We start from the raw sequence: 14,697 nt of genomic DNA, 5'->3' as shown, positions 1-14,697 counted from the left end.
AATACTTTGAGGAATTTTTAAAAAGGTAAAGACAGTTCACATAAAAAAAAACGTGAATGGAAAGAAACTATACAAGGACTCCAACAGAGGAAATACAGTGACCTCTTTGAATAGATGTATAGTTGAATCAATTAGAAGCTTCTGGATATAAGCAAAAGAGAGCTCCTTGATGAACTACGCAAAAGGTGCCCATGTTCCTATAAACAACCCTATGAAACTTCCAGGGTCATAAAACCAAAGTGAACCAAAAGACACAAGGTGAAAAGGCTGCCAGTTGAGGAGAGGAAGGGTTAAGTGAAGGATGACAAGGGGCGATAGCAGGGGACTGAGGATGATCAATATCCACTAGTTACATGTACGAAAATGTGATAATGAAACATACCATGTATAAGTAATATATACCAATGAGCATTTTATTTTTGTGAATGTTTAATAGCTCTAAGATCTTTTTAAAAATGTATATGTGTGTGTACCTGCTTGTCTGTATGTACACCACATTTATGCAGGTGCACACAGCCAGAAGAGGGACTGGATCTCCTGGAACTAGAGTTATAGGCAATTGTGGTCACTTGATGAGTGTGCTGAGAAATGAACCCAGGCCCTCTGCAAAAGCAGCAAGTGTTTTTAATCCCTGAACTATCTCTCCAGCCCCATTAAAAAATAAATTAAAAAGACTACACAATTATATTAAAAGTAGGCAGTGAGTGAGGAATTCTCTGACATGGAAAAATACAAATTCCAATGATTCACAACAAGTTCAATAAGATCAGAATGTAGCCATTAAGATTAAATGAGACACCAACTATCTTATCTCTTATGTTTGAGATCTCAAGCAAGTTATTACCTAGGAGGGCTAAGCTGGGTCAGGTGTCCCAGGTCACAGTTCTTCTAAAACATATTCAAAGACAGACAAAAAAACCCAAATATTGGATTCCTCTTGAGGCGTTAACATGAAGAGGAAATGACTGCTTCTTGCATTTAGCAAGACATTTGCTAAACTGTCAATGAAATATTCGCCATTCATATTCATTCCACAATCATGTTTATTAAAGCATTCAACATACTCACTCAAATAAAACACACAGACCATGTCTGAATAATGATTAAAACAACCCAATAACTATAAAAAGTTATAGGTGCAACTGTCAAGGAAATATGAGTATGGTGAGCACAAGCAACGCTGTGACAAAAGCATCGCTCACAGTAGCAACGGATGCTTAAAGCACAGGAACACCCTGATCCTGTCAGAGAGTACTTACTACTCAAGGACAAGTCACACAGAACAGAATGTCTGGATTTACACTAGCCAACCCTAGGCGCAGAATGGGTGGAAGGGAGGGAACAAGATGAGGAGGTATGGATCTATTATCAAGCTTTCTTAAAATAAGTTTCTAAATTGCTACACAAGGATAACATCAGTTTTAATGCAGAGGTACTTGAATAAGTAGGGCAATGAGGGAATGCACTAAAGTTTACCCAGGGCAAGATGACAGCTTAAAGGGAACAAACGCCTCACTAAAGAGGTTATCTTTCCCACCACAATATACACTCAATATACACTCAAGGACTGGGCAGGGTATCTGACTAGAGTGCATATGGCCCAAGGTTTGACCTTTAGCATACATATCACAACACAGACACACAACATATATGAATGTGTAAGTCTGTCTGGAGCTATGTGCTTGTGATGTATAAATACTTGTGTGTATGAATAATACTAATATTCAAATATTATCTAAGGAAGATAAATAATTTACAAAACTGAATACATCTGCCTGATAAAGTGCAAGACATTTTTAAATGTCTTTCAAAGTACCGTTGACCACTAATTAAAAAGTAATTAATTTTATAAAGCCCTTCTGTAGATCAACACAGCAATGTGCTAAATATAGGATGTTACAGCCTTTGGGAATTCATGAGAGAGAAAATGAAGAGATAATTTACATACAGACGGGAACAAATTTACTATGACCATAATATACAAGGATTGAGCCATCAAATGCCAGGGATCATTTTTCTCTGTAAGATCGTCCAAATCAGCAAGGACATCATATTGGGTTTGGGGAAAATAAAAGATTTAGGTATTAATAAAATGCTTAGTAAAAAACAAAAGGTAAAAAGATTTTTCACCAAAATTTTGCAGCAATATTTTTCAAAATAGCACTGGTTCTACCAATTTTATTTGAAAAGTTAGATATATAAAAAGCTAAAATAGCATACCCACTCTATTAAACTATAATCATAGAGGGTTTTAAAACTCATGGGCTATTTTTCAAGAGCGCCACGAAAGGGAACTTATCAATTATTCACAATAATGCCAACACTATTTTGTTCACTTGGGACAAGTTTAAAATAAAAACAAACCAAACCCTTCACTACCTAAAAGAGCAGAGCAGATACAGACACGTAACAGAATTTCTAACTCCTCTGGCAATTAACTCCTCTGGCAAATTAACCCATCTGCTTCTAGTTCCTTGCTTTTCCCCTTGTCTGAGACAACTAGCTAAGCAGGGCACTATCCCTAGCTTATACACCACAGCATGGCTGCAGGGCCCAAGAGTAAAACTGCTGTTCAAGAACTGGCAAGGAATATTAACCTTCATCAGGCGATGAAAGGAGACAGAGACCCACATTGGAGCACCGGACAGAAATCTCAAGGTCCAAATCAGGAGCAGAAGGAGGGGGAGCATGAGCAAGGAACTCAGGACCGCGAGGGGTACACCCACACACTGAGACAATGGGGATGATCTTTCGGGAATTCACCAAGACCAGCTAGCCTGGGTCTGAAAAAGCATGGGATAAAACCGGACTTACATAGCGGACAATGAGGACTACTGAGAACTCAAAAACAATGGCAATGGGTTTTTGATCCTACTGCACATACTGGCTTTGGGGGAGCCTAGGCAGTTTGGATGCTCAACTTACTAAACCTGGATGGAGGTGGGCGGTCCTTGGACTTCCCACAGGTCAGGGAACCCTGATTGCTCTTCAAGTTGATGAGGGAGAGGGACTTGATCGGGGGAGGGGGAGGGAAATGGGAGGCAGTGGCGGGGAGGAGGCAGAAATCCTTAATAAATAAATAAATTAAAAAAAAAATTTAAAAAAAAAGAAAAAAAAAGAACTGGCAAGGAACTCGGATCTGCCGTAAGCAGCAACTCTCTGCCGATACAAGCAGCCTTCCGACTTCATGCTAACAATATGGTCATGTGCTGGCTAGTTTTCGTCACTTGTCACAAACTACAGTTAGCTGGAAAAGGGGCCTCAAATGAGAAACGACCTCCGTCAGATTGGCCTATGGGGCATTTTTTGATTAATGATTGATGTAGTAAGGCCCAGTTATGGGTGGCACCACCCTCTCCCAGGAGGGGTCAGGACAGGTAGTTCTAGGTGGTAAAAGAAAAGCTGAGCAAGCCATAAACAGTCAGTAAGCAGTGTTCCTCTGTGCTCTTCAGTTCCTTCATGGAGCTCCTGACCAGACCAACTCTCCTTGATGAGGGGCTGTAACTTCTACTCAGACAAACTCTTCCCTCCCCAACTTGCTTTGGGTCATGGATCTTATCACAACACAAAGAAAATACAGCTACTTTCTGTGAAGAGCCAGGAGGATGATCAGATATGACAGACCACCCATCACAGAGGGAGGCACTATGTGTAGCCATAATGTGCCTGGTTTGCTAACTCCAATCTCTGACTCTGTCCCTAAGAACTACCCAGGTATTTGTTGTTGCCAGAATCCACTATGATTTCCCTGCACCTGTTTATAACTTTGTGCAATTATAGCTTTCTAGAGCATAAAAACTACATAATATTTATAGATAATATATCAATAGCTCATACAAGCACATTCATATATATACATATATATTACATTCATATATATGTGTGTGTATATATATGTATAATATATATATATATATATTACTAACTGCTGCGGAAGCTTCCACTTTCCTCTCCCCTCCCCTGGGAAGGTGCCCGTACTCACCTCTCTAACCCTCCGCCGGCTCTAGACTGAATCCGGGAAACATGTTTCTGTGGCTCTTCTGTCCTTCTTTCTGCAAACCTCTCACAGCACATTACAGAGTCCAAGTATGTGAGGGTGAACTTTAAAACAAAGTTTGGTCACTCACACAGACTGCTACCCTGAACCAAAATGGGGATGCTTGGAGATTTGTGACCGTGTTGGGGCATAATATAAATGGGCATACCGAAAGAACGGCAGAGGAAGTCAGCTGACAAGGGTCCCACATGAGAACGAGGAGTCACACCCAAGCAACGCCTGCTTCCTTTTCTTCATTGCATTAGAGTTTCTGAAAAAATTCTACTGTCACCCAAACCTCTGTCTATATCATTTACAGTACACACTTACCAGTGTAAACAAAATGCAAACACACTAGTTATGAAACACATTTTATTACTCTATTACCTCTACTCCTTTCAAGCTGTTTACAACCTCTGAAGAGATTCCATAATTAATGGAACATGACCCAAATATGAAATGAGGGGAGTTAGTTGGATAGTGTTTTATTTGCTCATGAAGTCATTAATTCTTTTTTTGTTTTAGAAAACATGGGCCCAAGAGAAATACAGCTATTAAAGTTGAATGCTGAAGTAGATAAGTGTTTTTTAATGCCAACATCAAGAAACATTAATATTTCTGACAGGCACTGTATAAAAAAGGTTTCTAAATGTCTTTGTGAGTGTATACAAACGTGTGTGTGTGTGTGTGTGTGTGTGTGTGTGTGTGTGTGTAGGGGGCAGGGAGAGGTCGTTTGGAAGAGGACAGCCACAATAGGCTAAAATATTTGATGCTTGTTCCCTAGTTGGTGGAACTGTTTGAGGAAGGATTAGAAGATGTGACCTTGTTGGAGGAAGTAAGTCACTTTTAGGTTTCAAAAGCCCAAGCCAAGCCCAGTCTCTCATCAGCCCCCTCCTCCTCCCTCTCCTCTCCTGTTCCTCCTACTGCTTGTGGATTAGGATATAAGCTATTAGTCACTACCTCACTCCCATACCTGTCTAGCTCCACGCTCCCACCATGATGATCATGACTAACACTCTAAACTGTAAGCAAGCCCTCATTAAATGCTTTCTTTTATAAGTTGTGTGGTCATATGTCTTTTCACAGCAAGAGAAAAATAACTAAGAACAGTGTGTGTGTATGGAATCTAAATTAAGGATCTAAAGCAGTTAAGTTTTTCAGTTATTATTTAAGATGCATTTCATGTGGCAAAACATATGCTGTGGCGGTATTCAGGAATTTGGAGGGTCAGCCCTAAGACAACCATTCCTTGAGAGTGCTAAGGATCAATTTTCATGGGTAGTTGTCAACATTTGAGTACCTGGCTCAAGAGATGTGCTCAGTAAACATTTGGCAAACTGGGATGGGTCATTTCAAGAGTGGACAAGGAAATAAATATTAGCAAAGGCCAGTACCATCCTCTGACATAGCAAGCAAATCCTGATGCAGATAGAGAAAGGAACACAGAAATGACAGCACAGAGCCAAAGCAACACGCGTACTTTGACAGCATTACTAGGAAGAAAGCAGTAAGCACTTAGAACTTGCCTTAGCCAGAATAAAAGACTTAGTTTTTAAAAAGTAAAAGGGTCCCCGTCTTTTAAAAATGTGCATGTTTACACATAATTATAAGAATAAGGAGAAAGACAGAGGGGTAGACACTAGGTTCACAACGTAAGAGAGGGAGAGTCCCATAAGCTCACTATCACAATCAAAATATTCTGTATGCCACAGTTCCTCTCATGCAATTATGTGTATAAAGAAATATTCAACAGCCGATGGTGATAGTGCACACCTTTTATCCTAGCACTCAGGAGGTAGAGGCAGGCTCTGAGTTCATGGCCAGCCTGGTCCACAAAACAAGTTCCAGGTCAGAAAGGGTAAACAGAGAAAACCTTGCCTCAAAGCAAATAAACAAGCAAACAAACAAAAAAGAGAAAAACAAAAGAAAAAAAGAAATATCCAAAGAGATGTATAGAAGAAATAAAAATTTCCATTTTCCAATTTTCAAAAGCAACAACAAAACCCCAGATGCCTGATGGATCAATGGACAGGCAGACGGCAGCACAGAAAAAGATGACCAGTCATTTTGCAAAACAGTTTTAATAAGATCCAGTACTTAACTTCTCTGCAGTATCTGGTTTTTGGTACTCTCTCCCTACTTAGAACGTTCTGTTTGCCAAGGCTCACTTCTTTGGCAGCACATTCTCGATCTCTTGTACTTTACGGCCCTGTCCCTCAGCCTATTCCTGTACCACAACCTTTCTGTGTGTTATTTCCTGGGCTTCAGTAAGCACCTGCAAAGTAACGGGACTTAAAAGTTAGGTCTCCCTCTATGTCACCAACACACCTATCGAGGGTCTACTGGAAATCTCCGGTGGAACAACCCACACACACCTTAAATACAATCAGCCAACACTACACCCGTCTTCTTCCCTCTCTCGGTGGCCCTGTCAGTGGACCCGCGATGCAAGCAGGTAACAGACCCAAGCTGAAAATCACAGCTTCACATTGCCCCCAGGATTGGGCGAAGCGGACAAAACTCTGTCCTCCAAAATGTCAGAAGACAAAGTTTCAGAAAAAAAAAATCACGGAAACTGAAGTTCCACAATGCGAGGCACTTGTATAAAGTCTCTGTCCCCTCTCCACGGAGTAGGTTCCCCACTATGTCTTCCGGGTGGCAGCAGGGGTCAGCTCCCCTTCTCCCATGGGACCGATTGCCACACCTAGGCAGTCGCTAAGCTCCATCTGCGGGACGCTTTGCCTAAGGGCCCCAAGGCTCAAGAAGAGGCTGCAGAGGAGCCCAACCGCCCACTGCCACACGGGACCTCCGATCTCTCCCCAACACCTCAGGGCCGGGGGCCACTACGGACAGCGGGCTACCCGGGAAAGTGAGCCGCCTTCACATCACCCAAACACACAAACTGCCATCGCAGGCTTACCTGGGACCTGGGACCTGCCTGCCAGTCAGTCGCCGAGGTTGTCCAGTACCCGGGCCTCTGGCAAAGGCTAACCCTAACCGCGTGAGAGAGCCGACGCGAAAGCGCCCGGCCCCAGGACACACAGGGCGCAGCCATGTTGGCTGGGAGCGAGGGCCTGGAGGGAGGGGCGAGAGGCGGAGCCTAGAGACCGCGCAGGCGCAGACCGCCCAGGCGGAAGCGCTTCCCTAGCAATGGGAGCTAGGGGGCGAGTCCTGCCGCCCGGCCTCTCGCCGCTGACGGGTCCTCCGGGCTTTGGCTGCAGGTGGTTTGCACGTGTTTTTTTCCCCTTGTGGCTAGCTGTAGTAGGAACCTTTGCTCCCTGGACCCTCCTTCCAAATCCTGTTTGAGTCGCGGTCCCACACTCAGACAAGACTTCTTCATTCCTTGCTCCCATTCCATGATTTCTTGTTCGCCTGCCTTCCCAGAGCGGCTTTCTCCTTCTCCTCTCGAGCTCGCCAGCTTTCAGGGCTTCTGTCAAGACCTTCCTTCCTCCAGCTGCGGGCTAACCGTACTCTAAGTTCCACCTCAGTCTTGTGTGGACCCTTAGCTGTGTGACCCACAGACTGACGACACTCACTGCTCTGCTTTGCTTCAGGGCTCTCAAACTCTGAACTTTGAAAAGCAGTAAGAACAGTATCTGCTTAGACAAGAATTGGCCTTGCCTTCCGGAACTTATAACTCCTAACAGAAACTCTCAGGGTGATTTCAACCAGGTACAAGTGATGGAATAAACCACTCTAAGAGAAGTTCCAAACACGTTGAAAGGATCAATCGACATTTAAAATATACACAGAAAATGAGATCAAAGTGACCAAGTAAGAGGCTGAAGAGATGGCTCAGCAGTTGAGAGCACTCGACGCTCTTGCAAAGGACCTGGGTTTGGTCCCTAGCATTCATGTGGCAGATCACATCTGTCTGTAGTTCCAGCTCTGGGGCATCTAACGCTGCCTCTGTATTTCAAGGGCATCAGTCATGTCTGTGGTGTACATATGTGCAAGCCAAACACTCATATATATAAAATAGAAATCTTTTTAAAGTGATGATGTAAGGGCAGGCATCATACTCTTGTTGCCTCACAAAATAGACCTCTAAGGAAGGAGAAATAACACGATTTCAAAAAAACAGAAGAGAAAAACTAAGTGGGATATTTGTTATTAAGAGGAGGAGAGAGGGAGTCAGTTTTTCCCTTTGTTTGTTACTACCTTTTATATTAGTGAAAAATCTCTTTAATCTGTGGCCTGGGTTCAGGATTTGGTATTTGGAGAGCAGGATTTTTTAGAGCTCACTAAAATAGAGGTGTTGTGATGCTGGCCAGGGAAGCAGGTAGGCTAGCTGCAGATTGATGGTTTTTCCTCCTTTCCTCCAAATCCATCCCCTAGTCTCATCCCCAGCTCTGTAACAGATCTACTGTGTCTCTTGCCGACAGATGGGTCATCCAGATAAAAGCTAAACAGAAATGTCGGAGCTATCTGATGTTATAAACCAAAATGGACCTCACAGATATGTACAGAATATTTAACCCAAAACACAGAATATGCTTTTTTTCTTAGCACCTCGTGGAACTTTCTCCAAAATTGACCACAAACTCGTACACAAAGAAAGTGAGACTATCTCCTATCTGTTGAGACAGATAGAAGACAATTGAAATAACACCCCATCCTATCTGACCACCATGGATTAAAATTGGATATCAACAACAATGGAAGCAACAGAAAGCTTACAAACTCGCCGAAACCAAGCAACTCATGACCGAATGAAAAATAGGTCATGACAGAAATTAAAGACTTTCTAGAAGAGAATGAAAATGAATATCCAACATACCCAAACTTATGGGACACAATGAATGAGGTTTTAATAGGCAAGCTCATACTACTAAGTATCTACATAAAAAAATGGAAGTGATCTCATACTAGTAATTTAATGGCACTTCTGAAAACTATAGAAAAAGAAAGGAAGAAAGAAGGAAGGAAGGAAGGAAGACATCACATCCAAAATGAGTAGATGGCAAGTAATGAGCAAACCCGGGGCTGAAATCAATAAAATAAAAACAAACAAAAGAAATACAAAGTACCAATGAAACAAAAGAGTTGGCTGTTTGAGAAAATGAATAAGACTGACAAATCCTTACCCAAATTAGTTAAAAGGTGAGAGAATATTCAAATTAACAAAATTACAGATTAAAAAAGGAAACATAACTAAAACTGAGGAAATTCAGAGAGTCATAAGGACATACTTCAAAAACTTCTGCTCCAGCAAATTGGAAAATATAAAAGAAATGGATAATTTTCCTGAGACATACCACCTACCAAACTTAAATCGAGATCAGATAAGCAACTTAAAAAGGCCTATAATTCCTAGTGAATAGAAGCAGTCATTAAAGTCTCCCAACCAAAAAAAGCCCAGGGCCAGATGGCTTTAGCTCAGAATTCTACCAGACTTTCAAAGAAGAGTTGATGCCAACTCTCTTCAAATTATCCCACAAAATAGAAACAGAAGGAACATTGCCCAATTCATTTAGTGAGGACACAGTTACTCTGAGACCCACCCCACATACACTCAACACAAAAGATAATTACAGACCAATTTCCCTTATGAACATAGATGCAAAAGTACTCAATAAAATACCTTCAGAAAAATCCAAGAACACATCAAAAAGATCATCCACTATGATCAAATAGACTTGATCTCAGAGATGCAGGGATGGTTCAATGTACATAATTCAATAAACGTAACCCACCATATAAACAAAATGAAAACCAAGATCCACAGGCTCATCTCATAGATGCAGAAAAGACATTTGGCAAAATACAACACTCCGTGATAAAAGTTATAGAGAGATTAGGAATACAAGGGACATACCTCCGCATAATAAAAGCAGTTTAGAGCAAGCCAACAGCCAACATCAACTGAAATGGAGAGAAACTCAAGCAGTTCCACAAATTCAGGAGCAAGGCATGGCTGCACACTCTGTCCATACTTATTCCATACAGTACTTAAAGTCTTAGCTAGAGCAATAGCACAACTGAAAGAGACCAGAAGGCTGTGAATTGAAAAGGAAGAAGTCCAAGTATCTTTACTTGTAGATGATATGATAATATAAATAAGCGACCTGAAAAATCACACCAGGAAACTCCTATACCTGATAAACACTTTCAGCATAGAAGCTGGATGTAAAATAAACTCACAAAAATCAATAGCCTTCCTATACACAAAACATAAAAAATAAAAAGGACAGTAGGACACAGAGACAGAAGCATAGAAGAAAACTATGTGAAGATATAGAAGATTATCGACAACACAAGGTCACACACACACACACACACACACACACACAACCAGAAACTAGGAAACAGACCTGGGGCAGATTTTATTCTCATAATTTCTAAGGAAATTGCACTGGACTTGGATATCCAACATTCAGGAACAAAAAGGGATGCCCTTGTGTATTTTAAACCACTCAGTTTATGGCACTTCATTATAGAAGTCACAGCAAAAGAACTAGTGTGTTTTACTAGTACTAGTACTAAAACAGCTAAACAGTCCCCCAGTTTTTGCTACTCCTTTCCTCAAAAGGTAGAACCCACCCCTTTAGGATCAGCTGACTGAACGATCTGCCTCTGAGAAGCAGTATAACGTGGAAGTTCGTCTTTCCCCAGAGTACTTTGGATTTCCATCTCCTCTTTTCCTCCTCAGGGGTCTTTTGGGGAGAACCTGGATGTTCTCCATCTGAGGTAGCTGCTTGCTCTCAGAGACACAACTAGCCAGAAACTAGAGATTTCTGTTACTATCCCTCCCAGAAGTGACCCCTCCCACCAAGACTTCCTATGACTACAGCCTCTAGCCATCTCTAGATTGTCACTTTGGGGCCATCCTGAGCTAGAACCATAGAGTATAGGCACTTGGGTGACATCACAATGAGATAATATTTTAAACCTCTAAAATAGCACATAATTTGTTATGCAGGAATAGATATAACCCATCAACCTGGGAACTGGCCTAAATATACAAGTTCTTCAGTCTCCCCCCACAAAACTCAGGACTGATTTATGCATTTACAGGGTGTTTTCAGATTCCATTTCATCTCTATGATTAATTGTGATAGAACATAACACAAACATCATTTTACTCATTCTAAGCATACAATCCAGTGGCATTAGGTATAGTCTCCTTGCCGTGCAAACGTCACTACCACCATGTTCACAATTCTTTCACCTTCCCAAATTGAAGCTCTGTCCTCATCAACCACTGGCTGCTCAATCATTACATCCCCAGGTCCCTCGAAACCACCATCTTTCTCCTGGATGCATTTGGCACTTCTAGTGACCTTATACAAATGGAATCACACAATGTTTGTCCTTTTATGGCCATCTTACTTCACTTGCAGGAGGCACAATGTGCTTACATTTCAGCCGCAGTATCGTATATGCCAGAATTTGCCTGTTTTTAAGGCTGAAGAAGGTTTCCTTGTGTAGACGTAGTATATATATTTTGTTTGACTGATGGCCGAATGATATACATTTAGATTCTTGTCAGCTTTTGGATGTTGTGAATAAATCTGCTGTGCATGTTGGTATATATTAGCAAATACCTGTGTGAGTTCTGGGTTTTAATCCTTTTGGATATGTACCTAGTAATACAGTTGGAGAATTTTTGTTTTTAATGTGAACAGATTTTTTTTGAACTTCTATCAACACAGGCAATGCCTACAAAAGAGACTTTACATTCTATTTAAATCTACAACTTGAAAAGTCTCTCATTATCTACATCCCTCCTAGCTAAATAAACAGTGTGTGGGGGATAAGAAAATGTGCAATGTAAATTTCCCTGAAATGGTAAAATATTTAGGAAGCAATTTCAGTATAGAAAGGCTGTATGTCAAGTTTCTATAATAGTTTTAAAATGAAATCTTCTGAGTCTACGAATCTGTTCTCACAAGATGCATGCATATTGCCATATTAATTGAATTTTGATAAATTGAAAATAGAACAAGTATCTTCTTTGGTTTTAGTCACAGTGTGGCCCAAACCCATCCACTTGTGCTGTTTACCTATGAGCTGTCAATTCTGTTTCTTATGAAAGACACAACACACACAGGGAGCTGTCAGTCATCGCTGTTGTGATGCTTCCGGCATCATTTCCCAAGACAGGGTTATCAAAAATAAAACAAATCACGTGCAACAAAACGGGGAATCAATCATGCCATTTTGATGTGTGATGGAAATACCTTCGATATGTACAAGTTCAGAGTCAATGTACATAGGCCCAGGGACTCCTTAACTTGCTTTATGTAGGCTTTGCATAGCTTTTGTCATTCTGAAAGATGCATTTGCTTGTTTGCCTGGCACATGGAAGGACAAGAATTTGATTCCTACACTCTATCCCCCCCCCCTCAAAAGCATACTAACATTAAAGGAAGTTATGACAATCATGGGGTGAGTTTTAAAGTAGTTCCAGAGCTGGGGGGGATAGATCATTTAAGTAAAGTGTTTGACATGCAAACATGAGGATCCGAGTTTGATCCCCAACACCGCATAAATAGCCAGTCATAGTGGTGCACACTGTAATCCTGGCGCTGGGGAGGTGAAGACAGACAGAACCCTGGGCCTCACTGGTCAGCCAGCCTAGCTGAATCAGTGAGTTTCAAGTCCTAATTAAAAATCCCATAATGAAAAAAAAAAATTGGTAAACGGTTTTGGAGGTGTGACACCCAAGATATCCCTCAGGCTCCTACACACATGCACGAGTAATTCCTCTACTTAAAATAATAGTGGGCTAAAAATGCATGGCTTGTTTAACTCTGTCTCTTTCTCCTCTCCCCCCTCTCTCTCACACCACACACACACACACACACACACACACACACACACACACACACACACACACACACTCTGTGGATTGAACTCAGAACCATGAGCATGAGTTTGGACTGGATATGTGATTCCCCTGTGACTGTGATTGATGCAGAGTGAATATAAAGAAGACCTAGTAAAAAAGAGTTAAGGATTCAAGACTGTAGACTAGAAATATATAGGATTCTGGGACTTTACAAATAAAAAGAGCGATGAATATCATTGAAACCAGTAAAATCACAAAGGATTTGGCTAATAGACTTACTAATAAAATTCCAGAAAAGTAGAACCTACATTGAAACCCCTCAAGGCATAAAAGAGACTATTTTAGGCCAAATGGAGGAGGTACTGTTTTACACAGCAGGGAAGGTGTCTGAAAAAGTGCATTGCTCATAAGACAAGATAGCACCTGAAAATGTAAATAAGTAGGAGGTAGCAACCCAGGCCTGCACAGTGAGAAACATTCTTAAGTGTGACTTTTGTCTCAGCCTTTAAGGGGAGTATAGACAAGAGCAAGAGGGATCTTGTGTCTACTTCAGAATCAGGATAGGAAGTTAGATGGATTGTAGGGACAGTTCTAAGAAATGTAAAAAAGAAATACATTATTTGTGTGTTCTCACACACATAACCACATACAAGATAGATGTACATAGATACATCTGTCATCTATGTATGTATGTATCATCTATCTATCATCTATCATTTATCTATGTATGTATGTATGTATGTATGTATGTATGTATGTATCTATCTATCTATCTATCTATCTATCTATCTATCTATCTATCTATCTATCTATCTATCTATCATCTATTTAATCCTATCATCTATATCTAATATAGAGGTATATCAATGCAAACATAAAAACATTAGATGGGGATAGAAAGATGGCTCAGTGGTTAAGAGCCCACCTGTTTCTGTATTCAGTCTTACTATCCTATGTCAACTACTGTCACAATGCTCCCTACTGCCTGTCTAAGGATATTATATTTATCTGGTTTGTTTGGCAGTGATCAAAAACTGGCCTCCTATTTTATATTGTCTTTGGCCAACAGAGTGTTTTGGATGTGTATGTGAAGTTCAAACCTGAGTTCCTTCAGTCAATCACATAGCACTTCTACCATGCCCTCCCTAACTTCCTCCTGGGTATCCTGTATCAGGCTGTTCTCAAGGTCACGGTACACCCGTGTTTTCTACGGAACGTTTCCTGAATGATGCATGCACTCACTTCGCGAATCCTCCCCAATATAGACATGAGCCTCAGAACTGCTCAGACTTTGCTTATTCAGAAATAATTAGAATTCTAAAGTCCAAAGGATTCTTCTAGAAAGGCCCTCCAAGAAACTGGTTATTTCATGATTTGGAGACATGGAATATCCCGTCCAACATTCCCAATGACCTGGCTGCCCAGCTGGCAAGTGGAAGGTGGATGTTTCAGAAATGGAGGTAAGAGGTTAATCTATACAAGGTCTAGTTAATCTTTATCAATATGTATTGAAGCATATTTTTGCAAGGCTCCGGTGACAGGAACCATCTGGGTAGTGAGATGAAACCTGCCTTTCAGCGGCTTATAACCTTATAGGGGGAAAAGATATTCACATAAATAGAATTCTAGAGAAACCGTGATAGAATCACGAAAGAATTGCAAAGTAATTTAAGAAAGCAAGAAGGAAAACATTGCTTCCTGCCAAATGGATCAAGATGGCTTTGTTTCCTAAACGTTTTACAGAGCTGCAAATCAAAATAAAGAAACTGTCTAACTCATTTCTCTTCTTTGGTGCGGAGCTGCTTCTAAACTTTCTGAGAACGATTCAACCATCCCATTTTTATACCTGCAAGGTAGAATTTTCTGT

General features: G+C 41.0%; 1 protein-coding gene across 1 annotated transcript in view; it reads right to left on the bottom strand.

Annotated features, from left to right (window-relative positions):
* Mrps9 (mitochondrial ribosomal protein S9) overlaps positions 1-7,106 on the bottom strand; it is a 49,397-nt gene extending 42,291 nt beyond the window's left edge. The window contains exon 1 of the mRNA XM_005359998.3: positions 6,957-7,106. Within this exon, the coding sequence (XP_005360055.1) occupies positions 6,957-7,091 (135 nt within the window). The 5' untranslated portion in view covers positions 7,092-7,106. The remainder of the gene's footprint in view (positions 1-6,956) is intronic.
* Between the last annotated feature and the right edge of the window lie 7,591 nt (positions 7,107-14,697).

The sequence above is a fragment of the Microtus ochrogaster genome, linkage group LG2 (genome assembly GCF_000317375.1).
Source record: "Microtus ochrogaster isolate Prairie Vole_2 linkage group LG2, MicOch1.0, whole genome shotgun sequence".
Classification (NCBI taxonomy): domain Eukaryota; kingdom Metazoa; phylum Chordata; class Mammalia; order Rodentia; family Cricetidae; genus Microtus; species Microtus ochrogaster.
The sequence above is the reverse complement of the archived record's forward strand: the minus strand, read 5'-3'. Positions and strand labels throughout refer to the sequence as shown.